The sequence below is a fragment of the Astatotilapia calliptera genome, chromosome 4 (assembly GCF_900246225.1).
Source record: "Astatotilapia calliptera chromosome 4, fAstCal1.2, whole genome shotgun sequence".
In the NCBI taxonomy this organism is placed as follows: domain Eukaryota; kingdom Metazoa; phylum Chordata; class Actinopteri; order Cichliformes; family Cichlidae; genus Astatotilapia; species Astatotilapia calliptera.
In genome coordinates, this window is record NC_039305.1 from 12,375,932 (window position 1) to 12,403,546 (window position 27,615).

Genomic DNA, 27,615 nt, shown 5'->3' on the forward strand with positions numbered 1-27,615 from the left:
TGATCCACTAGAAAGTGGATGTGGGCTGTGCTGTGAAGGCCCTCAAAGTCAATGTGAGTCAGTAGACTTTAATAAATCTGAGTTTCACGCTCATCCTTTAATTTGTGATTACCAAGACTGTTCCCAGCACTTTTGCATTTCAACAACAAAACCACTCATTAAAAAGTTGCAAAGGTCAGATAAGGTCACAGTCTGTTCAGCATGGACTAAATAATTTTAAATAAAACTACATCTCATTTACAGTTCTGCTTTCATTAGGCAAAGCCATCTTAATATTTGACACCGTCTTTGCGAGACTTGCTATTAATTAGCTGTGAAAGTTTGTACTTGCTGCTGAAGTTTTATTGTTTTTAACCACTGGAACTGAGCAGTCATTCCAGCAATGAAAATCAAAATGAAATCAGAGAAAAGTGTCAGCATCCACTGGTACATGCAAACTGTTTCTAATTTTGGCTTAATTCTCCTTCAATGCTAAGGACGAAAGTACTGCAAGAGAGAGGAGTGCAATTAGGCTGAATAAATCCCCTTTCCCACAACCTACCCTACTTCTGAGAATTATTTTGCCCTTTTCCCCAGCAAAAGAATCCATTCCACCTCGTGACTCTTCTAGCAAACCTCCTCAAAATCTCTCATAATCATCAAGTGTTCCTTGACAGAGTGTCCCTGCGGCTGCTAAGGCTGTCCTGATAAAGGTGTGACTCACCTCAATAAGCCAGGTTACACTCTACAAGTAGCCACTTATCAATTACATCAAAATGAACCAAAGAAATCAGCTTGCTTTTAATTTTTATTTTCCAAACTGTGAGAAGAGATAATGCATGAAGGGGGAAGAGAAGATAGGCAGGGAGGGAAAAAGAAGGATGTGATCACTGAGGAATAAAATCTCACTTGTGTTAAAACGTAAAACCCTCGCATGAGAGAGAACTCCATGAAGACTGGTGAAAACGGAGCATGGACGTGGGGTAAAACGGGTTGGGGGGGGGGATGTCTCGGCTGCTATTATAGCTCCCAGAAAGCAGGAACTCAATCAGCGGCCAGGCGAGAGGCCCATTGTGCTGGAGTGTAATGGGAACTGTGAGATTTTATTAAGAGAGAGCAATTGCATGTGCTCCTCATCAGGGTTTTCATTGTGACACTGGTGGTCACAATGACGTCTGGGAAAGATAGAAACAAGGTATTTACAGTCTTATATTCAGGAGAATAGACAGCTCCCAGAAATAGGGTTCCACTTTGACGTAAGGGGCTCTGTTACCTATAATTGTCATGGCATCCTCTTGTTAGGACTGTTTTCTTTTTTTTAATTCCTTTCCTATTCAGCTTAGTCTATTTTTCCTAAACTCTTTGTCTGTCTTAGTTCCACTCTTCTCTGTTTCTCAGTATTTCATTTCGATGCATTTTAATTTGTCTATCACTTTCCCGAATCCTCCTCTCTGCATTGTAGCTGGAGTATACTGCAGAAAGTCGACCTTAGCAAGTTGTGTCTTTACAGTAATTGCATGCATTGCAAGGCCCTATGTAGATGAGACAACTGGAAGGAGTGGAGAGAAAGGTGTGGGAGGACAGCACTGAGAGAAGGTGTGTCAGCTTGACTAGTGATGGGTGGATGCTGTCAAAGCTGGGCTCTACAAAATCTGTTCATTCTCCCTTGGTGAGTATTGCCAGCTGGAAAAAGGGCATGTTGTTGACTAGCCTTTACTTGCATACAGCTTCATGGTTGGAATATAATGAATTTTCCGGCCATTCAATTATGAATTCCTTCAAATCCTAATATGCTCTTTGTTGAGAATTGTCAGACATTCAACAAACATGTGATTGATATTAAAAAATCCAATGCCTTGTGTTCTTTTAGATGATATTTCTGTTTGCTTTTGTGGCATTTTTTCAGTCTGAGCTTTTATGTACATACTTATATTACTCACAGTGGGTTTCACCAAATCGCTGGAGACAAGAGTTTCCTGTGTTTCGTGCTTTCAGGACTGGGCGCATTTGATACCGTGTGCTTGAACATGTCACCTGAATCATTTCTTTGCTATACATGACCAATTACTCTGAAGACTGGACTGTCTCCCCCCCATAAAGTCACTTTGCTTGTTCTAAAACACAGTAACGTGAGATTAGATAAATTGCTGCGGTTATCCGATCAACAAGCAATTTATTCTCGCTTTATAAAAAAAGATTATTCTAACATTGCTTTTGAGGTTAGACTTTGCAGGCAGTCATCTCATTTGACTGTGAGATGATATTCTATTAAATACCAAGCCTCACTCATCACTCTCTGTCCTTATCCTAGCGCTGTCCAAATGAATTCAAACCTACTCCTCCCTGGTCCCATGCAGCCACGACTGCCACTCCATCACGGCCAATCTGATAAAGGGATGAGAGAGGATATCATGTGTTCCTCACACAAATCCTGCCTGTAATCCGTACATTGTTGTTGTTCTGCTTCCCTCACTGTAATCTCCTTGCAAGTCCTTTCTGTCCACCAAATATAGTATATCAAACATCTCGGTCAGCCACAATTTGAGGGAGCTAAAAAAAGAGAAAGGAGACAGTTAACTGAAAAAACCCTTTATGAAGTACCAGGTTCCCCTCGCTGTATTGCTGATAGTGCCAGTATTTGGCATAATACTGCTACAAATGCTGGCCATCTGATAATGAGGCAGGGCAGAAGGGGGTGGGGGGTGGGATTACATTCCCCAACAGAGATAGGGACCAGCACAGGCCGTATGTGGTCCAGTCCCTCATAATCCCATTTGACCACAATTCATTTAAAGAGGAAGACAGCTAAAGAGTAGAAAGCAGAGTGAGTGATGGAAAGATGTGTTTGATATGAGTGGATCGCACGGTTACTTTAATAAACAGATTAACTCTCTACCTTAATTCCATCAACATAATCAGCAGTTCCGAACAAAGCGTGCCAAATGTTGTTTTCTCTATTACTTTTCTGCTCTTCCCCCCACAAAGGTGGCTTGATTTTACCAGTGCTATTCACCAGTGAGATTATTTCACTGTATAGCACGCTCCATCTGTTAAGGTCTGAGAATGCAAAGTGATTGCTGTCGCATACTATTTTTCTGATGTGACTGTATTTGTTGCAAGTGAGGTCTCAAAATGAGCCACCCGAAGCCTAGGTAAAGTTGCATGCACGCACACTCACAGATAGACGTTTGCTTCCAAATACACACCTGCAGAAGCACACATGAAAACACATTCTCCATCTTCAACTGGCCTTTATTTTTATCCTGATGGTGACAGTCTGGATTGTGTATGGCATCTAAGCCCATTAGCATCAATAATATGGTTTGACAAAGGGAACAAAAACCTGAAAATGGATACAGACACGGTGAGAAGCACAGTGAATTAGACTAACCCGTGAAAAGGCGCATTGCAGCACAGCCGACACGGACTGCAAACCTTTAGACATGAACCACAAGAACTGTTTCCGAAGCCTAAAATATGTAGAACCGTGGTTTAAGTTAGACATGTAATGCAATGAGTACACAGACATTAGTGTTTGGATTGGATCCTTGCCTGTGATTAACAAGGGAAGAGCCAGGTGTTGTAGAGCCTGAGGGTCAGTTTGGGGCTCTGCTGGCTGGTTGATAGTGGCAAAGCTCCACTGAACACTGTAAACTTGACTGTATGCCACAGGATTCAATTTACAAGCTGCTGGTTTAAGCTGGCACGAAGAACCACCCCGTTGTTTGCACCAGGACACGCTGTCTGTTTTGGAGGCTTTTTGTCCTGCAGTTAACGAGCACTCTAGCGGGAGAGAAACCGTAATGGTCGATTATGGCTGTGATAATGGCAGACTCTTTTGTGTGCTCACAATGGTAGAAAACCTGTCCTCACTGAGAGGAAGGAAAACAAATGAGGAAAAAAATAAACTCTCAGTTTGCAATCCTGCAAAGCCTGCTGCTTTTATGTGATGTGCTGACTGAGGGCTCAGTGCTCTCTGCCTCTGGATCTGGATTCCAGTCAAGGGGATCACGCATGCCCACACCCCACCAAACCTTGTCTCATCCATTTTCCTCTTTCCTCCACAAACACACATTTGTCACACATTTTCTCACTTACAAAGGTGTTCTTACAGGTACACCAGAGCACTGCTCTGTATTCCTGCTATATTCTATGATTTCAAATTCATAAAAGATGCTTCAGGCATTTTCTTGCATTTGAGCAAAAAAAAGAAAAAAGAAAAAAGAAAAAGAAAAAATGCTGATTGAATACATTAAATGAATATTCAGAGTTGACTGCTTAACTTTGAAGCACTGGATAAGTAAACAGTTTCAAAACCAGCATATGGTAAGTGAGCAGGTGCAATCACAGACTGTAAAGTAATCAGAATAGTCTTCAGGAACAAACACAAAGGCTGCTTGTTATTAGAGATTTTAGAGCAATTTATGTTGCGTATGTGAACATCAGTTTCTTATAATAACACACACTGCAGGATGTACCATAGAGAAGAAGATTATTATGCATTTGGCATGAGTTTTAAAAGGGCTAGAATAAAAATATCAACTAAAATCTTACTCAAAGAAAGCTAAAAGAGCGAGAGCGTTCACATGGTGAACGAACCCAAAGCAGAAAATTAAAGTTTAACACAGCACCTCTAATAAGCAAAGCAAATTCATGGCGTGTCAAACAACGGGTGCACACAATCAATCCTAAATCTGTTAGAGATTAGAACCCCTAGAGATAAAAGGGTTTGAAGAGGACCACATAGATTTTTCACAATCACAAAGAGTTCACAGGTGTCTGGGGTGAAGAACCATCTTTTACCGACAATGCTGAGATGACAGTCTCAGTTAGAGAACTGCAATGAGAGTTCAGCACAATTAATCTCTGCCTGGGGCCCTTTAGCAGCAACTACAGTGTCAAGCTGTTGATGAGGTTGTCCAGAGTGACCATGCTCTGTCTTCAGCTGATTAGTCAAGAGTGTTTACAAAGCCACCACAACTGTGGGCCGCCATTTGTCAGATGCCCTGTAATTAATCCATTTCCATGGGAGCCTGTTGGGAATCTGTAGGGATCACTAAGGAGGCCCTTGAAAGGCAATTATTAGACACACAAAAACTCAGCTCTGAGACACACACACACACACACACACACATGCTCGACAAAGAGATACAGACGTGTTTTGAGTGACACTGGACTCTGACGTGTTCCTAACCCTTTGACTCTGAGTAAGAAGTTTGATTAGAAAAAGACCACAGATCAGAGCCTGAAGCAGCTGCTGCTACAAAAGAGGCAGTTGGGAAAGTGATACAGAAGATGGAAAAAAAAATGCATTGTTGTCAGAACCATTTTAAGGCAAGATATGCAACAGCTACACTGGTAGCTTCATTAGTGTGTTAAAGTGACATTAAAGTGCTGTGAATGTTCCTCGAGGCTTTATTTAGAAATACCCACAACAGTGATGGAAAAAGCCATAGTACACAAGAAAGAATTGCCAAAAGCGTGAGACTGGACAAAAAGCGGGTGCCAAGACGCAGGACAAATGCGGAACATCATTTTTCATCATTCAACACACTTTAATTATAATCCCACATCTCTTACTAAACAAAATTAAGCTTTTTTTTTTTGATTTTTTGATGAACACATAAAACTCAAAAAAGGCACAAGAGAAATATAATCACAATGTTCCTTGAATCTATCCATTATTGTGACTGCATGTGGTTCGCTCGTGTGATACATTAATATTACTAGGTTTGAACTACCTTGATTGCTGTTACCGGGGTGCTCATTCAGACATGAAGCCAACATATTCAGATGCCATCAGATTAACAGAAAAAGGAGTGCATGACTGAAAGGGGCTTAAGTAGGCTCATTTATCCAGACACTTTAAGGTCAGCTGGTCTTTTCGCCATGACAGATAATATTCGAGTATAAATGGCTGACATTTTCAGGAGGGTGTCTTGAAGATACCTTACAGAGGACTGCGATGATGGGAAAGGCAATTCACAAGCAGTATCTACAGGAGTGAAAAAGGCCCGTTGCCTAGAGAGACAGCAAAATGGTCAAGAATGTTTGAACCAATGTGAAGCTATGCCACGCTAATAGATATATCCTCTGATGATAGCATCAGTTGATTTATGCTTAATAATGGGGAAAACGTTTCTTCAATCACTCAGGTGTTTGAGACCATGCCTGAGTGCACAATGCTATCTCCTAGCCAAGCAGAGAAAACAGATGTCCACTGTCTCCCTATAGTGCAGTATCCAGCTCCCACGGGGCATGCACAAAGTCACCCAGTCACCCATCCATTAAAGAGAGGCAGCTGCCAGAGTGTAAGTGTCCAAAAACTCAGTAAGAGACAGATATAAACAAGCATGACAGTTGGTTTTGGGGATGCGAAGAACACTGATTGACAGAGCTCTGTCGGCCGGATTAGAGACGTTCATTTCGTCCTGAACTCAATTATATTTTACAAAGGCTGACATCCCCAGTTAATTGCAGCCTTTCCACATGAGGGAATTATTTGCACTTCTCAATTCCCTGGCCATGTGTACTCTGTTCCGCGTGTACAGGCTTCATCTAATATGTGGAAATATTGCAAATTAGATCAGTAAAAAAAAAAAAAAAGAAAAAAAGAAAAAAAAGATGGGTAAAGAAAAAACTTAGGGAAGTGTCGAGGGGCAGAAAGCAGTGAAGTACTAGTACAAGTTCAAGAGAGACGCATCTGGGTGAGTCGTCTGCCTCAGTCTCTCAAGTGTGTCTGGATCTTAACTCTGAGACAGCTTAGTTCAGAGACAGATGTAGAGTGACAGCGCTGAGATGATTGACACGGTGATGAAGAGACGAGGAAGAGAGGAGAAAAAGGTTGTGCAGCGCCACTGGCTCCGCCGTAATGAAAATGTGAGTCTTGCCCAAGGAAGGATGTGACAGGAATCCCAGGCTGGATTTGTGCTGAGGAGGTAATGTCAGGGTGGTAATGTCAAGAAAGCCCACAGGCCCAGCACAGGAATTTCTGCATATGTGTGCCCAAATGCCTCCGTACCTGTGTGTACGTGTGTGTTTTTGCGCATCCAGGGTGTGGGAATACAGGAGAAAAAAAACTCCAGGGTGGTATATCCTGGATTAGCCAGCCATTTCTAACTTACCCTCACTGCTCTCAGCAGACATCCCATGGCTGACATGTGTCACCACACACAGCCAGATTATCAGGACTCTAATCCACCTCTGAGGCTGACTGGGTGGGTGAGAGGGCTTCAGAGGATCTGCCGCACCAAGAGTAATCCAGGACCTAGCATTTCAGGAGTGAAAGGGAGGGGGGACATGTTGTTGCTCCCCTTACTGTCACTGTCGATGTATGTTTGAGGTGCCATGTGGCCTTGGATTAGATTTGTTGCTCTTGCTGACATTTGGACAGACAGCTGTCAGCAAACCCAAAACACTATGGAGGCCTATGTATCTCTGCTGTCCTTGGGCTATCCCTGATTGTGGGGAAGCTAATCCTGTATCGATGTTTTCGCGGTCTCCTTTGTTACAATGGGTATCAATGACATCACACGTGCTGACATTGCCTCGCCAGCAAACAACACCATTGTTTGTCTGTGAAATACTGGGTCGAAAACATTTCCAAATGGGAGCAATGTACTGCCAATGATGTACCAGAGTAAACAAGTAGACAGGAAATATTTACTGATAATAATCTCATCAAACAGATGAATGAAGCTTTTCTGAGGAGTAAACATCTTTTGTGTGTTAGATTTGTGGAGATACGACATGGTATAATATATTCTGCAGCTATCCTCGGAGCGCAGCCTCATAGACTCCTGAAAAAAAACAAAACAAAACAAAAAAATGCTCCTTAAATGGTAAAATAATGATTCATGTTTACATTTAATGGTAATGAAGCTGAATGGAGGCACAATAAAAGTGCCTGGTCTGTTTAGCTCTTGTCACTTGACACTGATCCTTCATTTGGTCGCAGGGGCGTTGGTAAGTGGAGCTGCAGGAGTATATCAGTGTCACACTACACAACCGTGTGAGAAATTAAGAGGATGATATCATGCAAATGTATCTATAGTTTTTTGTTCCAGGCAGAAATGCATGCCACTTATTTTTCATGTTAAATATTGGACAAACTTGTCACTTCACATACAAACATAATCAAATGAATGTATGTATGAACAAAAAGTGTTTTTTATGAAACATTTTTCAATCTATTTTCTTAGTGTGTGGAAGTTTGTCTCATACGATTTATGTTTTTATTTATTTATTTAATTTAACTTGGGTATCACTAGTACTGAAATTAGCTTCCAGCAAACAACATGAACATTGATCGTTATCTTCCCAGTTTTCGAATCCTAATAAAACATTTGTGTAAGTAAAAATGTAAATAAATGTACGTATCCTTGGCTAAATAGTTACGCGGACAATACATATGACTTTGTACAAATAAATAACCTTGACTATTGTATACTGAGGGCTACTTGTGGATTCCCACATGTTTCAGTGCTGGGTCCTAAACTGTTTATAGCATATTGTTTAGAAATAACATGTTTAAATTGTTAAAATTCACTTTGTTTGCTGATGATGCTGGAAAAATCTTGGAAAAGCTTGTGAATAAAGTCAAACTGAAAGCCAAACTGAAAGTTTGGGACTGGTTTGACTTTCATAAATGATCAAATTTACCAAATTATTAACAAATTACAGCAAAAACAAATACTGAAAAGGAAGCAATAGAATAAAAAGTACAACAAAAAGGATCATGTTGAGCAGGATAAGTGATCATAAATTATGTTGGAAAGCTCAAATAAACAATGAAATATTGAAAAATGTCTAAGACTATTGTACTATTACATAGAATGAGATCATTGTTATTATTATTTTATTATCATAAAAAGAGATCTTAAATTTAAAAAATGATGAATGGCTCTGACAAGGAATTAAGATAGGAAAAATCTAATAATATCCAGGAGTAAGCAAATATGAAATTTAAGAATAATTATCACTGTTTATGAAACATTTTTTCCCTTTGTTTATTTATTTATTCTTAATTTGTCATTTCCTTTGTTCTCTGTTTTGATTAAATCTGTTATTAAAAATATTGACATTTAGAATATGCAATATAAATAATAGAGGTGTAATAAAGAAAAGATTCAGCCCGCTCCTTTTCCATCAATAATTTCTGTTATTCTGTTTCATTATTATTATTTTGTTTTTCATCAGCATTTATTTTTATAGGGATTTGTGACTTAAAAAAAAATCTTTAGCATCCTTAATTGTAGCATTATTGTGCTGTAAAAACAAACAAAAAAAAAACCTGCTGTGATACCACATGGTGACTTTTTGTGGAATGAACTGCCTAAATGGCATCAAGTCTTAGCGAATAAAAAAACGCTACTGTTCACCACAGCTTTTAGCTTCACATGCTTGGTTTTGATAGAGTGTTACACTGGAAGCCCTTCCTGATAGAACCCCAAAGACAACTTTTATCTCCAGCTGGAATCAAACCTGCGATCTTTCACTTGCCCAGGTAACGTGTTAACCACCACACTATAAAATATTTATTTTTAGCATTTCGGATTATAGCTGTCTCTTCCAGTAGTTAAACTTGACTGAGAAATTGCAAACACCCTCTTACTCAAGGGAAGTCACAAATTGAGTTGGGCAGCAGGGCAGTGGGGCAGGTTAGGTGTGCGCCAAGGACAGGGACTCCCTGCTGCTGCAAGGCACTCCACTGATTAAGAGAAGCCAATCACTCTTAGTGTCAGGTCTGCTAAGGACACAGCCTTTCTCTCACCTCATAGAAGATGAGTGGCTTGCCAGAGCACCAACACCAGTTCATCCAACTCCCCATTAGTTGTAGCAAATCAGTGAAATTTGACCTCTGGAGACCCCTGACTCAATACTGCCAGCTTATTAAGCTTGGGCAGTTTCAGGTTAGACAATAGTGCTGTTGCTGTAATGATGTAAACAATTCATAGTGGTAATACTGTGAGACAATTATTTTGCAAGTTATTGTTCTGTCATTGTTTTGAGTGTGGGTGTTGCATTCCATCTGGGAGATAGGGAAGTCATTAACTCTGCACAGACCGTTTCCAATCACTGAATTGTTGGAAATTGCATAAAACTAGCATCCATGCAGCAATACTTATAACCTTCCTGCCCATATTTTGTTTAAGGTCAGATGTCATATAATAGAGCTCAAAGACTGTGTCCAGTGACTAACTTTCACACATGTAAGACAATTAAATGCAAAAGAGAAGAAAAATAACACCTGAAAACTACTTTTGCTGTGCCTCTGTGGTTACCGGGATGCATGAATGATGTGGAGACAATCATACTGTAGTCATGGCATGGCTGCAGTGGTGATGCAGGAGATGTAATGTATTCTATGTGTCCGGACTGAGCTGTTGCAATACTATCTTTATGGTTAAATGTGTCCCTGGAGACAGCAGTGCAGAGGTTAGAGCGCAGAAACACACACTGAAGACTGCCCACCTCTCTGCTTGAGGGCCTGGCCACCAACCTCACAGATTTTTTAATAGCACACTAAAATGCTGCGTAAAGACTAAATTGCTGCCCTCAATGGGCAACAGATGATGGAATTAAAGAGATTTAGAGCTGTGGGGGAAACAGGCTGCGGAATGAGGGAAGAGAGGAAAGAGGGCAGCAGAGCTCACCAAGGCAGCATCTGGCCCTTGTAGGGGCAACACAGCTCTCTGGGAAGTCTCTATGGAGCGAGAAAGGGTCTGACTGATAGCTCTTTCTAACACCCACTATGTGCACAGACTGGCACACACCTACTAGTAACACCTGCTGCACCCATATGGCGCTACAATATCACCTTATCACCTAAACAAAACTAGAACATGTGAGGCGTAAAAAAAAGTTCTTACCGTGAAATTGTGAGGGCATCGCACAAAAAAACATTCATTCCAACCCTACCCCTACTCAGGGTAACCATAGCAACCCATCACCTGTCGTCTCCTTGACAAGAATAAGCACAGAGCCAGGTCAGAGTGACACATTTTCTCTAACTCACAAACATGCAGGGTGATTTTTCATGTGCTGTGCAGTTACTCATAATCTCTCTTATTCCTACCAGAACATGAGCAGACACATACAGCCTACTCTATGCACACCAGATTTATCATCTGTCTTTTCTCATACCCTCCCTTTGTTCTCTGCTGTGCTCTCCACTCTCTGTTTGCCTCTCATTAACTAACACTTGTACTGTCACCGACATACACATAGACACGTGCACACAATGACACATTTCAGCATTACTACTCGTGCCAGAGGAAGCTGGTAAAAATGGCAACATTTATCCTGACCTGGCATATTCCGAGCCCAAGTGGAAATCTGGCCCACTATAAAGGGCCGGTGGGCTGCAGCGGCCTCTCTATTCACTGGAGACAAAACCTGGATCTGTTGCATGGTCTGGCTGGCTGGACTTATGAATAGATCCAACAATCCAGCAATGGCAGACCCCGTTAACCTTTTTACTGTGAGGTTCTGCCTTGACGTATATGTGCCATAGTTTGAAAGAGGTGACGCACGTGTTTTGTACTAGAGACAGGGTAGGTATTTAAGAAAAAATGAACCCACTGATGACAGCTTCGTGCTGCTTAATGTGCGCTCATGATATGGCCACACACAGTACAACAGCTGCAATATACTGAGCGACAAGTCAGGGAGAACTCCAGCAAAAATTTACTAACTGCAGCCTCATCCCTGACTACTCTCCCACACAAACTTGTGCTTTTATCTCATCCCAAGTGTGAAGGAAAGTTAAAAATAATTCAGAGTAGAAAGAGGGGGCTAGCAAACTGACACACTCCAACAAGCTCTGGTGTAAAGGATGAAGCGAAAGCACAGTGCTGTTGATATGTTAGGATGGGACAGGCTTTGTCCCAGGTGATAAGAGGGGGATGGGTCTCACCACCTTGGCTCTTATTTTCCCATTGCTTTCATCTTGCTGAACAGCGTAGACCCAGTGAGTCACCCAGTGAGCAAAACACAGCCAAAACCAATAGCCAGCAGATAGCATCTCTTACGCTAACAAGCTTTTCACTTGGGGATACCATCAGCTCCCTGGTTTTCTCGTACAGCTAATTAGGGATGGACTGAGAAGCAAACCTGCAGCTATCTATACACCCTGTTTTTTTTATTCTCTGTTCTCTCAATCCTTTTCAAAAGTGATGCTTTTCTGTCTCCATCCTGCCCCTCTTTGTCTCACTCTCTTTCTGTCTCCCTCTCTTCCTCACATGCTCACTCTTCGAAGGATATCGCTCCCTCAATTCCATCCACACTTCATTCACTTTATATGCCCCTATCTAGCATCTTCCAATCCACTACCAACGCTGCCATCACTGCCACTATGTCCAGCCCAAGGCCACTACTGCCTCTTAATCCCATTAGACCAAACACAATCAATTATCCAGCCAGCCACAAGGATCTGAGAGCATTAAAAGGTTAGCTCAGGAGATTTAAAGCCATTGATGTCTATGACAGCAATGCACCCTACACCTCCTCCTTCAAGTACTCTCTGCTTACCAATGTAGTAGTGTGTGTGTGTGTGTGTGTGTGTACGCGTGTATGTATGTCAGCATGTGTTCATCAACATGACACCCTGGCACCAACTTGAGCCACCATGCATCGCTAGCGGATCTTTAATCATGTCCCTGCAAGTCCTGGCAAATTACTGCCTTGTGATGGTAATCGATAAAGCGATAAACACAGCCGGGGACCGAAGCTGCTGGAGCGAAGAAATACCACTGCGGCCACTGGTTGAGGTTTTTTTCCCCCCTCTCATAATCTGATCCGTCTCTTGCAAAGAGTAAAAGAAAAAAAGTAAAGGAGAAAGATCCCCTTCTTCCAAGGGGACTCTTGTAGGTGAGAGAATAATGCACCCTGATACACTCTACTTGCATTAAGAGTTAGGAAAGTTATGAGATGCAGGTGTAGGTCAATTTAATGCAGGCAGGTAGGGTGACATAATCATATTGTAATCTGTAGACTCATCTCACCTCCCTCCATATGTCCCAAACTCAATGCCCCAGTGCTGCTCCATTCATCGCTTGATCTAATTCTCCTTCTCCCTCGCCTTTATCTTTCCCATACACTCTTCTCCTACGCTCTCTCCTCACTGACTTGTTCCTTCTCAGGCGAGAAAATTAAATATGATCATTCCTCTTCAAAGGCTCCACTATTAGCCACATAATGAATATTCAGTTAATGTAGCAGAGAGGAGAGTGTGTGAGGAACAGAAATAAGTGACAGCAAAAGGTAAATCTCTTCAGATGGTGCCACAGCACAACTACTAAAATCTCTTAAATGCACATAGCATTCCATACATGACTTTATAGCCAATAAATTTAAAGCACAAATTAATACATGTATCTTATTGCCATGAACAGACAGCTCTGTGGCATTTAACGGTGTGATTGTACATCTACATCATCAGAATCTAATACATCACTTATGGCTTAATAACATTTTGAATGATGAATCACTGATTATGGTGCTATTATGAAAGACTTCCTCAAATCACGTGTCCCTGAAGCAATCTCCACTGAAAAATGATTTTTCTATGGCTTGCGAGGAACCGAAGCACTTGTGGCTCCACCTTAAACTCCCCATGCTAAGAACTTGTCCGCTTGTGTTCCAGATGCAGCTGCCAAGCACCTTCTCCACTGGGATTCAAATGTGTTTCCTCATGCAGACACGATAGCCACTTTCCAATTTCAACTTCATCCTAAAGCACCAATTTCTACTGCCGTGCTGGTGATTGAAATATGAAACCCTGCATATATACAGGCCATTACAGAGAATACAAGGCTCCAGCTGCTGTCTATCCGCCCAGGGAAGCGAGAGGAGAAGAAACAACAGGGATCAGCTACGACCGGAACACATTTCTATTTATTTATTATTCAATAAGGCTGAATTGGCCCCTGACCCCCAGTAGCAGCTCACGCCAAACTACCCTCAGAAGAAAATCGCAGCATTGCTGAATCGAGAGGAAATCAAACAGAATCCCTGGGGCTCAGTGGTATGAGAGTTCAAATCTGACAGAATTTGATGAGTCTCCCTTTTGAGTAATTCCTTTTTTGCTGTTTTTGATTTATGTGAACATGTTTCAGAAGCACAAACATTCACTTTCTAGGGCAGTACCATCAACACAGACATGCCGACATAGAAATAACAAGTAAATAAGTGAGTCGCCCCAATAAGCAGAGTCGTTGTAGGCATCCTAAGTGATGAGCATTTCTCTAAGATTGGTTTTGCATCTGCTCTTTTCTTCGCTCTCTTTACAACCCTGCAAACCAATGTGTGTGGTTTTTTTTCTGGGACAACAGATATTGTTTTTTTTCTTCTTTCTGTTATGATCCTCCAATTTTCAGCAGAAAGAATGTGATGAAAAAGAACTTCTAACCTTATTTCAGCTGATGAGAGAGAAACAGAAAGAAGTAACTGTTGCTCAAGAGCAAAAAGGAATGAACTGAGTAGCACAACACCTAAAACATACAGCAGAAAATATTTGGGGAATGAATGTAGAAGGGTGAGCAAATGCTGCAATTACACTGTTGTTTGCAGCTCCCAAGGTTGTTTTGGCTGTTAATTAGTTCAACTTGATGGCTTGCATCCATTGGTGCAGTCTAACCCAGTTAAGTCAGTTGCTCAATGAGTTTTTTCTGGGCCTTAAATACTGAACCACTTCTCTACAGGAACCTGGCCCAAGGTTAGCACCATGATGTCAGTCATGCCCAGTGTCCGACACTGAAAGCCTGCCATGCTCCTCAAGTGCTTGCCAAAGAACACTCACCAAGGTTACGTCTGTCAATGGCAATGAATATCCTACTTATCTCAATCAAAGTCCTTCACAAATCTTTGAGGAATCGGTTCTGCCTGTGCTTCAAAAATGGAAAAAAATAAGGACATTAACTCTTATTGATGAGGGGGAAACAGTCACGCTGTTGCATCTAAATTGAACAGCTTGACAGATAACATCTTGAATTATTAAGCCGCAACCAATCAAATAAACATCTTCAATTAATCAATTAAAATAGTTGCCAACCAAGTGAAACAGATGAAAGCATTTGCATATCCTTGTTTGTCATACCTCTCATCTGTGTAAAGGGAAGCACACACTATTCAGTTTCTCTTATGTGTTTAGGATGGGAAGACTGACAGACAGAGCTTTTGATAGTGATGAAAAGAAAAATAAAATACATTTCATACTGAGAATTAAAAAAAAATCTGCTTCAAGCAGCTGCAGCAAAAAAGCCAAGTGCAGAACTGAAAGCCTTTCTCCTTGCTTTATATACTGGATGCAATATGAACGCTCATGTTGAGTTAACAGTGGTTCATTATTAATGGGCATGTACGGTAATGACTGTGCTTAAATGCCAAACCACAGAGAGATAAATTAACATATCTTCATGTCCCCAAAGTCAATCTCAAAGAAATGAATCGTGCGGTAATGACAATAAATTGCTGCACTTTGTTTCCACAGGATATAATCTATAAGTTGGTTGACAGGCAATGTAAATGTGTTGTTTGTGCAGCATAAATCACAAGCTAACAATGCAACACCTGTGGATTTTCAAAAGTAAAAGAAATCCTCTTTCAAGCCTCCCAACTGCTCAATATTTCACACATAATATTAACCGATCTTTTGTGCAGTGACATCGTGCACAAATGGAGGCATAAGCTATGATGGATGCTGTGATAATTATAATTTCAGTGATATAACAGCGAGGTAGAGAGATGCTTGATACATGGGTTTGTTTGCATCCAGTGAGTAAACACTATCGTGAAATAACAATGAAATGACAAGCGTGTCTTTCTTAAATGTTGGAGCCTTTTTAAGTATGATCATGCCGGGGCATTCACCTGTGTGTGTGTGTGTGTGTGTGTGGCTGTTTGTCTGATCCCTGCAACATCTTCCATCTCCAGGGGCACCGGTTCCCTCTCTCATCAACCATGCCCAGCCAATGTGACTGTCACTCCCAATCTGCAATGAGAGGGGAGCCTGTGCCTATTTTTATAAATGTATTCATATTCATTAGTCCTGAGTGTCATTCATAGCAGCAGTTCTTTAATGCGGTGCGTAACCATCAGAGGCTGGAGGAGCCTGCCTCCTCTCATCGCACAAATTAATAACACAGGCAATCACTGCAAAGGTGCCTACTGTCAAACAACAATGGCTACTGATTTCCATCACCTATGCACACTTCCTCACTTCCAGATGACACAAAAAAAAACCACTCAGTGGTTTTCCCTCAGGGAATCACACCAAAAAATGCTATTGTAAAAGCCTTTGAAATATGAAATCATTAATTTAAGTGAGAATTAATTACAGCCTTTTTTTCCCCTTGACCCACCGCAATATTCTGCGTCATGACATCTTTGTGGCAGCCGGTTAATTGTGCAGAATAACTGTGTGAACGCTGGCTGCTAATGAGAGCAATTAGGCATTAGGCTCGCACAAAACTTCAAACGCTTGCTCAAAGACTCCACACTTTGGCTTGATTGGCTTGTATGCGCCACATAGGGCACATGATGAGCGCATGATCCTTCGCTGCACTAGCTGGGAAAATCGGCTCTCCCGGTTAGACCGACACGACTGTACTTTTTGAAATAAAATAAAGTTTACATGAAGACTCATTTGCGGATGCTCTTCTGTATGCCGCCCATGCATTTTTTTCTTGCACCATTATGGGCACTGTGCATTCCTAAGTGATGGAAGTGGGCTGCTTCTCACAGCCTTGCCATGTTTTTTTCATGGCCATTGTTTCTGCTCCACCTTGCTTTAAATCAACAGCACAATGCACCCCCCCCCCCCCCCCCCACACACACACACACACCCATCCCCCCACACCCCCCATTACTCCACTGTACTTCACTCTGGACAACATAAATAAAACAGGCTTTCAATGATGCAGCGAGGAACGCCACATTGGGCTCTGAGCAGTGGTGTGATTAAAGCTTTTAAACACCGCCACCCTTTGAGTTTGCATATGTCAGCTCTGCAGTCTGTTTGCAAGAAGGCTGGTAGGGTAAATGTTCCCTCTGTAGTTTCCCTTATCATGTCTTTTTTTTCCTTTTTCCCTATTTCTCACTAATGCAGTAAGGCCAAGACTAGGTCCACTTTAACATACACAGTAATAAAGCAACATTCAGTAATAAAATTGGAACATCAAGAGCAAAGCCCACAAAGGAACATAAAAGCAGAAAGGTACTTGCTGTGCAACAGTGATGGATACAGTTCTAGCAGCTCTACATCCTGTACTCATGTATCATGCAAACCTATTGTTACACTACCTTTGTTCCTTTCTGTTTCTTTGCTTGACAATTAAGTTGCAGCTTTCCTCCCCTAACAGAGCAAGCATATTCATTCTAAAGCATCTGGAGATTGGTGTAACAAAGACTAAGAGAACACATTTTTGACTGGTCATTTCTTCTCACAATTTGCTCACTAATCTAATAATGACAACCCCTTGAGTGATCACAGAAATGGAAATCAAGACTACTTACTGAATTCCATGTTGGCCAGAGCAACTTCATTTAACTGATACAATCCAGCTGACTTCCCCATTTTTGTAGGTGCCACAGGCAAGGAGCATGTCCAGTATTGTTACAATAAAATATGTGCTCAAACATTTTTTTCACCGAATGAGGAAGTTATTCTTTGAAAGCACACCCACCCCACCACCACTTACAAATTCAAACAGCTTGACCAGCAGTTTGACAAAAGATTTGGGGACAGTGATGTGGAAATGTAGCCCGAGGCCTCCACGTGTACAATCTACTCACTAAGAGGGACAACAATAGCCAGCCCTTCTTTTGTTGCTGCAGTAATGCTTTCGGTTAATTCGGGCATCACAAATCAGTTTTGAGCTATCATATGTGTCGTATGTGATGCAAATCTGATTTGGCTTTACTCTCTTGAGTGAAGCTCTGTCTCAGCCCATAGTGCATACAAGAGGTTGCAGAGTCTCCAGTGTAGAGACAGACGTCCAATTTTGTCAGAAGACCTGCTGGTGCAGTACAGTGCATGTCCCCAATAGGGCACACTGGGGCCCATTTGTTTAGCTACTTCACTCTGGCTTTGAGACAAGAGGAGACAGTGACCGAGGCATCTGGGATATGGTAGTCCCCTGCAGAATTAAACAGGCTGCGTCTCAAGCCCCAGTGACAGGAAATCTCACTCAGATCACAAAAGGCAGCACTGATTGCGTCTGACATGTGCATCCTTTTCCTTCAGATGCAATGTCTTTGTTTTGTCTGGATTACTTGCGTGTAGGCATTTGTATTTTAGTGTAGCCTCTTTCTGTTTGTGTGTTTATGTCTACGGATGTGCATGTGCATGCGTGTGCAAGAGTCCATTCAGCCTGCTCCTCATCTAAAATTGAAACCGTGACCTTTTCATAAATATTAGCTGTCTGTGAGAGTACGCAAAACCTAAAGAGTGTGTAAAAGGGTGATTCCAAATTAAAAAATTAGACTCATGGGGGATAACCAGAAATTGGTTGTGTCTAATCAGCCGAGTAAAGTGCTGAAATACAACAGTAAATGTATAAAAAGGCTGGCAGTAGGAGAAGTGGAAGGGTTACTGTTTGGGCTCAAACTGGGCACACTAATCCCTTTGATCCCCCCATTTTACTGTCAGCTGTTTCCTAGCTACCGTCGGATCTGCACAGAATTTAGGATTTGTGCTACTGTACACCACAGCAATCTCTGCCCCACTGATGCAGCGCTCTCCTTTCTTTCCTCCATCAATACCCCACCCAGCATCAACATCCTTAGTAATATTCATTTCTCTCTCTGTTCCTCTTTCTCCTCCACCTCACTGCAGCTGGCAGTGACTGCGACATGGCAATGAGACAGGTTAAATTGGAAAGTATTTTGCACAGAGGACCATCAGAACATGACGCCTCACACTGAAAAAGCTGATTCTGATTTTGTCTATTCACACGAGACACCATGGCTGTGCCCCACTTTCATTAGTTGTGCCGAAAGTAGCATTCAAATACTGGTCTTTTGAGAAAGCTCTATTTAGCGATAATGAAACAATCTACATGTATTTGTGTCAATGCATGTGTTTGAATAAGGAAATGTGTTTGGTTATTAGCATACTTGCACACTTTTGCCGTGTGCATGCTTGTGCATCTGCTAACATGCATTAAAGCAATAAAGACACTTTATTGGATTCCTCTTTCAAGCTGCCTTTGAAATTAAAATAAATAGGCAAATGTATCTACGCAGGATCTCTTTCATCCTTGTCAGTATTGGTTGCTTTTAGAGGTGCAGTGCACCACAGACTTCCCACTTAACCTCTGAGGAGCTCTCCCAAACTGATCCTAAATCATTCCAGGCAGAAACACATGGCCAACTCGATTTGCGTATTGGCAGATTCATGCTTCATTGTCAAACACTGGCTCTCCATGGCTCTGCGCCCATTAATCCTGTAAGCATGTAAAAGAATGAATACCACAAGTTTCTCAATTTGCCAATTTCAATAGGAGCTGCCAGGCTGTATTGATTTTGTATGTACGGTACACTTGCATAATTTGTATCATTCACACAGTCAAACTCTCAGGCCACCTTTTTTTCCGGAGGCTTTGTTCATTGTGTGTATTTTGATTAAGTACTGTAAGGTTTTACCAGGCATTGCTTGCCTTGGCAGATAAATGAAAAAGCAATGATCAAGGACATGGTCAAACACAATATCACTTAATATATTCAGGAAAAATGGCAGCAAAAACATATTTATCCAGGACTTGATCACGTTGAAGTTTGTATTTTAGGTGTGACTATATCTACCTACATGCAACCTTCCTTAAAAGGAGTAAACAGCATTTGTCTCAGCTTTCATCTGAAGTTGAACCCCTTCTTATGCTTTTAGTCTTGCACCTGAAGCGCTTTTGTGGCTTGTACTGAGGGGCCAAGAAAAGAGAATCCAGATGTGACACAAGCCATAGAGAAGAAGCCAGCAGTACCACTGTCAGTGCCTGTCACCATCACACTTCTTATGAGACACTCTGCTGATGTCACAGGCAAGGACGCCGATCAAAGATATATGTACATTAAAGTGCCGTCATACTACAATGACAACCTGCTCCACTCTGCCATGCCTACCAGCTCAGAATTCCTTATCAACAAACACAAAAGCTCTGCTGGATGTGATGGTAGGTATGAGTTTCTGTAGATTTATCTCAGTTGATGCCTTTGGCTGTTCCATGCTTTAACATCTGCAATGATACCCCTGATGCAAGAGAGATACTCTCTAGCACACCATTTGTTTTTTAGTGAAGGTGGAGTACTGTCAAGCCATGACATGAGAGGGGGGGGGGAGGGGGGAGGACCTGATGTTGAGCTCCCTACTATCTTGGAGAAGTGCAAAATGGCAGGTGTAAGAAAAAAAGAAAAATCAGCCACAAAGTGAAATCCCATGTGTCAAAGAACGGGACAATGGCGAATGAGGAGCAGCTCTGGCCCTAATCAATAATGAGCACAAGGCATGAAGATACATTTTCTCAGCCCACCAGTGGGTCTGGTAAGACTGCTGCGAAGCAGAGCAGCAAACTCAGCCCTGCGATTGGGGAACACTGAGACTCCTTCTTTACAGACAAAACCTTGCCTTGGACTAGTCTGCCCAACCAGTTCAATTCACTTTTATTTATATAGCCCCAAGTCACAAAAGCAGCTGCCTCAAAGCACTTCATATTGCAAAGTAAAGACCCTACAATAATACAAAGAAAATTCCAACAATCAAATGACACCCCCCAACTCCTTGTCGACAGTGGGAAAGAAAAACTCCCTTTTAACAGGAAAAACCTCCAGCAGAGTCAGACTCAGGGAGGGGAAGCCATTTGCCCCTCCGGAAAAGAGCCAGAGATTAATAATAACTAATGATTAAATGCAAAGTGGTGTATAAACACAGAGAGTGGGAAAAGGTGAGTGAAAACGAAACACTCAATGCATCCTGGGAATCCCCCAATAATCTAGACCTACTGTAGTGTAACTTAGGGAGGATACGCTTTATCAAAAACAAAAACGTTTTAAGCCTAATCTTAAAAGCTACCAACTGACCCTGCATTCATACATGGTCGAAGCAAGAAGAATAAAAGGAAAGGTGCCTATATCACCTGAAAAACACAGCTTTCATTGGAAACAAAAAAATGCACTGGAAGCAAAGACAGGAATATACACACTCTTTCGGACCTCTTTAGCTTCATATGTTGAGGAGCTTGTTGTTCAGCAGACTCTGGGTGTCTGTACCAAGTTTAACAGCAATATCGGCGTGCCTATTCATGTCATCACTTACTGCAGGGACTCACAGCTGGTAGTAGCGCCGTTATTGGCTTGGTTTGAAGTCAGGACAAGAATGGAGCAGAATGTCAAGATGTGAAGTCGTTCATGTGAACGGACACAGAAAATAGATACTTGTACCGCCAGTTGTTTTTATGAGGACAGGAGGAAAAAAATGTACCCGCCACCCCCGCCTCGCCACAGTTTTTTTCCTCCATTTCTCTATGTCTTTGTCTCTTTTGCCATTTTATTCACAACACAAGAATACACTCACCAGTCCCCAGGAGGGGCACGCTGGATGAGAGCAGAGATTCAGTGAGCACATTATGCTGTAAAAAGCATTGTTTCTCACCATGGTTTTCCTTGAGTTGCCTTTGTGTTGTTTAAATGTTTACATGGAACAGCTTGGGGGCTTGAAGGCAGATGTATGGTCCAAGAATAGTCGGTAAGTACAATCTCTCTTTTCCCTGGACAAAAGTATTGACACAATTTTAAAGGCTTTCATATGGCTCCTTACAATAATACTTTGATGAAGACGCATGCACAACATCCTGCTGCCTTTTCAAAATGATATTACACAAATTAACCAAAAAGTGCCCCTTCACATTCCCCTCCCTTTAGCATTCAAGGTCACATCCTCTTTGAGCTTACGTCCCAGCTCAGGGCCTTTTTTGAGACATTTTTTGTTGTTGTTGTTGATAGTTGAGGTGCCTTTCAGCCTTGTGTCAAATTGATTAGACGTTTAGCCAGGAGAATTAATATGTGAAGAATTTGCCTGTTTTCCCCTGCAGCACTCCACCCTCCAAGTCTCATTTGTAAACAAGGAGACATGGAAGTGAAACTACTCTCAGCTATGTGATTAAAATGGGCCCCAAAAGAAGAGCTTGCCTCCAGATCAATGCCGTTATTATTGAAAAATTTAATTTGAGTACCCTATACCTTGCCCAAACTGTATTTTTGACTCAGTAAGACAAGAAGGACTCTCTGTGGGTAACGAATCAATCTGGATAACACAATTTTGTTGAGTGAAGATCCCACAGGTTCTTCCACATCTTGTATTCTCAGGCTCACACTAAGTCCCAAACATTCACAAAGCAAAAAAAAGCAAAAAAACCCAAAAACCTTCATTCTTCATAGAAAGTATTGATTTCTGCTATGCTGATAGGCAGACATCAGCATAGCACACACATGGAAGGAGATAAGACTATTTCCTGCATGCAAATAGCCATTTCCATAGCCCTTTGGGCAAATGGCAATTACTGGGCAAGGGGCGAATGCCAAAACCCTGCAGTACAAGTTAATTTGATTACATTTCCTTTATGAACTATAAACACAGTTTTGCTGCTCGACTGAGCCAATTAAAGGCTTCCTGAAGCTAAAAAGCGTTGACAGCACAACAGCCCCATTGTTCTTCAACAATAAACTTGATTGTAATCATTTGTCACACTTAAACCCATTTGAGGCATTTGTATTTCCTTTTTTTCTTTTTTGGGGGAAAATATTACCCTTAATTTAGAAGGAAAAAAGTCTGTCTTTTTCATTCAGTCATTCGAAAGCACCATTTCATTCCCCCCCCCCCAGTTAAGCTGTGATATGTTCTATCTTGGAGGATAAAGCCTCCTGTGGCAACAGAAACAAAAAGCACCCCCACCCAAAAAAACAAAAAAAAAAAAACAGAGATGAAGGCAAGAAAAAAAAGGCAGCTGTTTGATTTGGAAGTCGTAAGGCTGCCGCCACATTTCACCTGAGGCTGTGCAAGCCACTAGCAGGTCTCTCCTGGCATGAGCCAAATTGAGAAGTAAACAAGCATTTAGTCCAAATTTCAGCAGCTGTTAGCTCTCAGGAGCAGTCAACATGTTTAATTAACTGCATTTCACCAAACAGGGAGATACATATGTCATAAATATGTACACCGTGCAATTATACAATGGCAGCTGAGAAGTTACAGCACTCCCAAATCACCAAGCCACATATAGGACTCCCAACACAATCCAAAGAGCTTCAGGTTTTGGAATATGCTGTGATTTTGTCACCGATAGATCTCATGATCTATTGTCATATCACAAAATCAGATGCCAGAGGCCAATGTCGAAACAATGGGACTATGCAGGTCTACTGTTATGGAGCTACATGCGAAACAGATTGAGCTTTCTATTATTTGTGATGGAGGGTTGTATGTGTGGGTGCAGACGAACAGGTCTGTCATCCGTCTTTGTGGGAAGATGACTTTGATTCCATTAAAACTGTATTATATTTCTCTTGATGGAGTTGTGTAATCTTGTACATATTGATTTTTGTATCTTTCTGTGGATGCACTTTGCATGCATGCATGCGTAGTTGTGTGTCACTGATGTAGATGAATTATGATCTGGTGCCCGCATTAGAGCAGGGAGTTTTAATCACACAAGGATTCAGAGTGTTTTAAACAAACGCTTTTTTTGTAAGCATGGTGGATTATCATAAGATTTAAAGATTTGGAAATGGCTGACAGCTGTCAAGCTGCATAATAACGTACGTCCAGAAAATTATAGCAGCTGCCGGTTGGCAGAATGTCAATGCTGCTATCTAGATTAAAGCTCAATAGACAGGAACATGAGCACCACTAAGCATACACACGCACACACACACTTTTACAAATGCACGACAAGATGCACATAAAAAACACAATCACTTGCAAGAAAGATTTCAGCAGCAGGGGCTTTGAGGAGAAAATGAGGAGATACAGAGGGGAAGACAAAAACTCACATCAATTTACTTGGTATTTTGATGAGGGGCTCTAAATGAGTCTTAAAATGGCTTGCTGAGAGCAGCCTGTAGAAAGGTTCCCCCATGGATCTATCATGTATCCTCTTGTGCACTGAAGCAACCAGCTTTTATAACACAGCTGGAGCCTTGCTAGGAACTTGCTGAAAAACAAGTTCACACCACCTATGGCTCCCTGGGGAAAAGCACGTGCATCTATGTCACCTAATTTATGACATCCTCAGAGGTTCTCCCCTCTCAGGGAATGACTACAGCATGTCTAACTTTATCCAGAGGCACTGTTGCACTGCCACTCATTTGCAAACAAGGATTCCCCATGAGGAGGAGATCTGCTTCCAACTTCAGAAAAACAAGACCTCTCTGGATGCTGAGATGACCCCCTGCAAAGACTGCGACTGCATCTTCACTAAAGAACCAAAAGCAGCAATTGTGCGCAATAGAGGAGGCCCTTCTCAATTGAAAGAGTAGGCAGACTGAAGAGTGAATCTCTCACCAATGCTAATGCACACCCGGGAACATTCAAGGGGCCAGAATACCAACAGCAAAGATGAGAAAAAGGTCCATTTGGGGAGAAAAGGTATGGCCCTGTCAAGTAGCCTAGAAGCGCTCAACAGATCCTCACAGACTCCAGGCATGTTAGTTTGAGAAAAGGATGCTAATAACTGTTAGAGGAACTGTGCTCTGCATAATAAGAGACGCCTGAGACTCTTTTCAGATAAGGTTGGAAGCACTTTAGAGCAATGCGACCTGTTCAAAGACAAACAAGCAAAGGGATTATGCTGCTTTTAGCACTTTGATTCACTGAGCATTGTGATTATAAGATGGCGCGCGCATAGGAGAGCCACTTCTCATATGAACTAACTTCCAAAACAAGACTTTCTTCATCCTTTGGGATCTATAGAAGTAAATTCTTCACGGCTCTGTATGTCAAACATTAATCTTTCTGCGAGACCTGCTGTCCAAAAAAAGATCCTGTGTTTGAATTCCAACAGTAAGGTTAAACACGATTCAATACAAATATACTCAGATTACTAATGAAATTCAAAGTCAAGTGAGCCCACAAAGTACATTTTATTATTTAGAAACTTATCTTCCGTTCTTGTGATAACTGGCTTTTCCATTTGTGAAATTAGAAAGCAAGGTGGAAATGCTCTCTCTGATTTTCTGTCTTTATTTAGTTTTTACTATAGATCTCATTATCTTCTCACTGGCCAAGAGGACATCCACGAACAGATGTAAAGTGAGAAGTCATACCAGTTCACAGTAATTGTTTAATTAGTGCAGATATAGTCTCCCTGCCTCCTTACATCTTTAACTGTGGAAGGAAGAAATGAACACCACATATTTTGTAATGGATTCATTTTGCGTCAAGCCCGTTACTTTCACACACTCTCTAAGTGGGAGACTACAAAGGACCAAAAGAGGCACAGCACAGCAGCACAGCCTTCAAACAAAGGCCTTGCATTACTGTCCCAAAGCCATATTCATGCACGTTAATAACAGCATCTGCTGAACTACCTATAGGCGGATGGGGAAGATCAAACTTCAGCAACGGTGAAATGTTCTGAGGTTTTCAGGACCGATTGATTTTATGAGGCTTAATCTTATAAATAATACATTGTAAAGCAGTTATAGCATGGAATACAACACGTTATGACATGAATATTAAGTCAGACACCTGGTGTTTTTCAGCTATTATGACACAAAGACAAAACATATCTACATTACACTCTAAATATTAGCGACTTTTTTATTCTTTCTTTTTCTTTTTGAGAAGCCAGGCGGTTCTCCTTGAGCGTTTGGAGCAGTCGAGTGGCCCCGTGGTCACAGTGGGGGTACGTTGTGGAGAAGAAACCCCGACAGTTTACGCGTTGTCTGAAGCAATTAATTTAACGAGTGACGAATTGAAGTGTGGTTGTCCTGTAACAAATGTGACTTTTTCAACTGAAAACGCACACAGTTTTGCCACAGTTTTTGTTTGACTGACATTAGTCACATACCTACATCTCCCACAGACTTTCCTGCGCGCTTCTTTGCTTTTATTAACAGCAGCAGTCCGGTGTGAATAAAAACCACTGACTTGCGCGTCTTACCTTGCGCCTTGGCGCCGAGGACACAAGTCGTCAGCAGCAGAACCCAGCAGGACACCCACACCTGTCCGACCGGTTCAGTCCGTCCAGCTGTAGTCATGGTCCGCAGTGGTACCGTCGAGCTCCCGGTGCGGTTTCCCCGTCTCCACGCTGGGAACATGTTGCTCCGTGGGCACACACTCCCGGGAAGAGTCCTGTTTGCCGTTGGTCCTGTGCGTCAGAATGCTCCTCACTGGTGATGAGGTTGAGTGACTGGAGGAGAACGGGGAGACTTCGTCAGAGAGCACCAGGCGTGCATCAGATAGGCACGCGGTAGTATGAAAAGCCTGTGGACAAGTCCCGCATGAGCAAGGCGGAGTCAGTCCAATTGAATTTGCTCGGCTGTCAAGTGTGCGAGACAGAGTATTGACATCATCTTCTTACTGCTCCGAATAGCCTCTGAATATATCACAGAGAGCAGTGAAATAAATAACAGGGAATGACGGGACTGACGAAACTGCACACAGCCTCCCAAGTTCTTGTGATACAATGGACAGTTTTTAGCCCCTCCTAACTAAAATAAACAAACAACAACAACATAAAAAAACAGGTATTTGTTTATTTGTTTTCTAAACAGCCTCAATTCTCACTACAGCTGTCCTTAAGCAAGGCACTTTAGCGACCGGTGGCAGGCAGTAAGGTTTCACACTAACTCGCTTGTACGTGTGCTTTTGTGTATGAGCTGTTGACAGTGGGAATAGACTAAATATAGGTTAACAAGATTTCTTTGCATCTTAAACACTGAAAAGAAAAAAAGACCCATATGCTGCTCAGAGTTTGCCATTAAGGAAGGCCTCTGACAGGACAGTCATTTTTTAAATGAATTGCCCATCACATAGACTATAGCAGTGCACCCAACCCGAGCCAAGTATTGCCAGGCCAAGTGCTCTGTGCGCTATTGCCACCTTGCGGCAAAAAGCGGTAGGGGATTTCTATTTGGACAGCTATGATTGATTGTTGACACATTAAAACCTAAAGCACGGATTACAAAACTACCTGATGGCAACTAAAGCTTTTTCCAAATAGCTCTGTTTGGATGTTTTCTTTTTTACTGCCAAGCAGGAAGAATAAACTGGGTCACAGTCTAAAAGTGGTATGGGTGCCGCTCAGTAAATCTCTTTACTTTGCATTGGTCCCAGTTAAATCTGGCTTGATGGTGAGGTTAAAAGCAGCCAAGGCGTTAAAGAATAGCACAAGAAATAGCTAACAAAAACACCTGAGCAATTAAATGTGATTCAGGAATTAGTCTGAGATCAAAAAGAATGGCAGGCTGTTGCCATCTGTGAATTCTCAGCCCACCAGAATGCTTCCTCCATCACCAGACAAAGGATTAAAGGCAAGTTTGAGTACACAGAAATGGTGGGCACTTTTGGAAACAGAGAAGAGTACATATGGGCTGTGATATCAGCTTTTGTTGTCCTTGCTCCTTTTGAACTCACTGAAAAATGCATGC

General features: G+C 41.9%; 1 protein-coding gene across 4 annotated transcripts in view; it reads right to left on the bottom strand.

The window, feature by feature from the left end:
- Positions 1 to 26,587, bottom strand: part of LOC113020647 (protein sidekick-2-like) — an 85,153-nt gene extending 58,566 nt beyond the window's left edge. For all 4 annotated transcript variants that reach the window (XM_026164798.1, XM_026164795.1, XM_026164796.1 and 1 more), the window contains exon 1: positions 26,127 to 26,587. In XM_026164798.1, coding sequence (XP_026020583.1) covers positions 26,127 to 26,283 — 157 coding nt within the window. In that variant the 5' untranslated portion in view covers positions 26,284 to 26,587. The remainder of the gene's footprint in view (positions 1 to 26,126) is intronic.
- Positions 26,588 to 27,615: the final 1,028 nt, after the last annotated feature.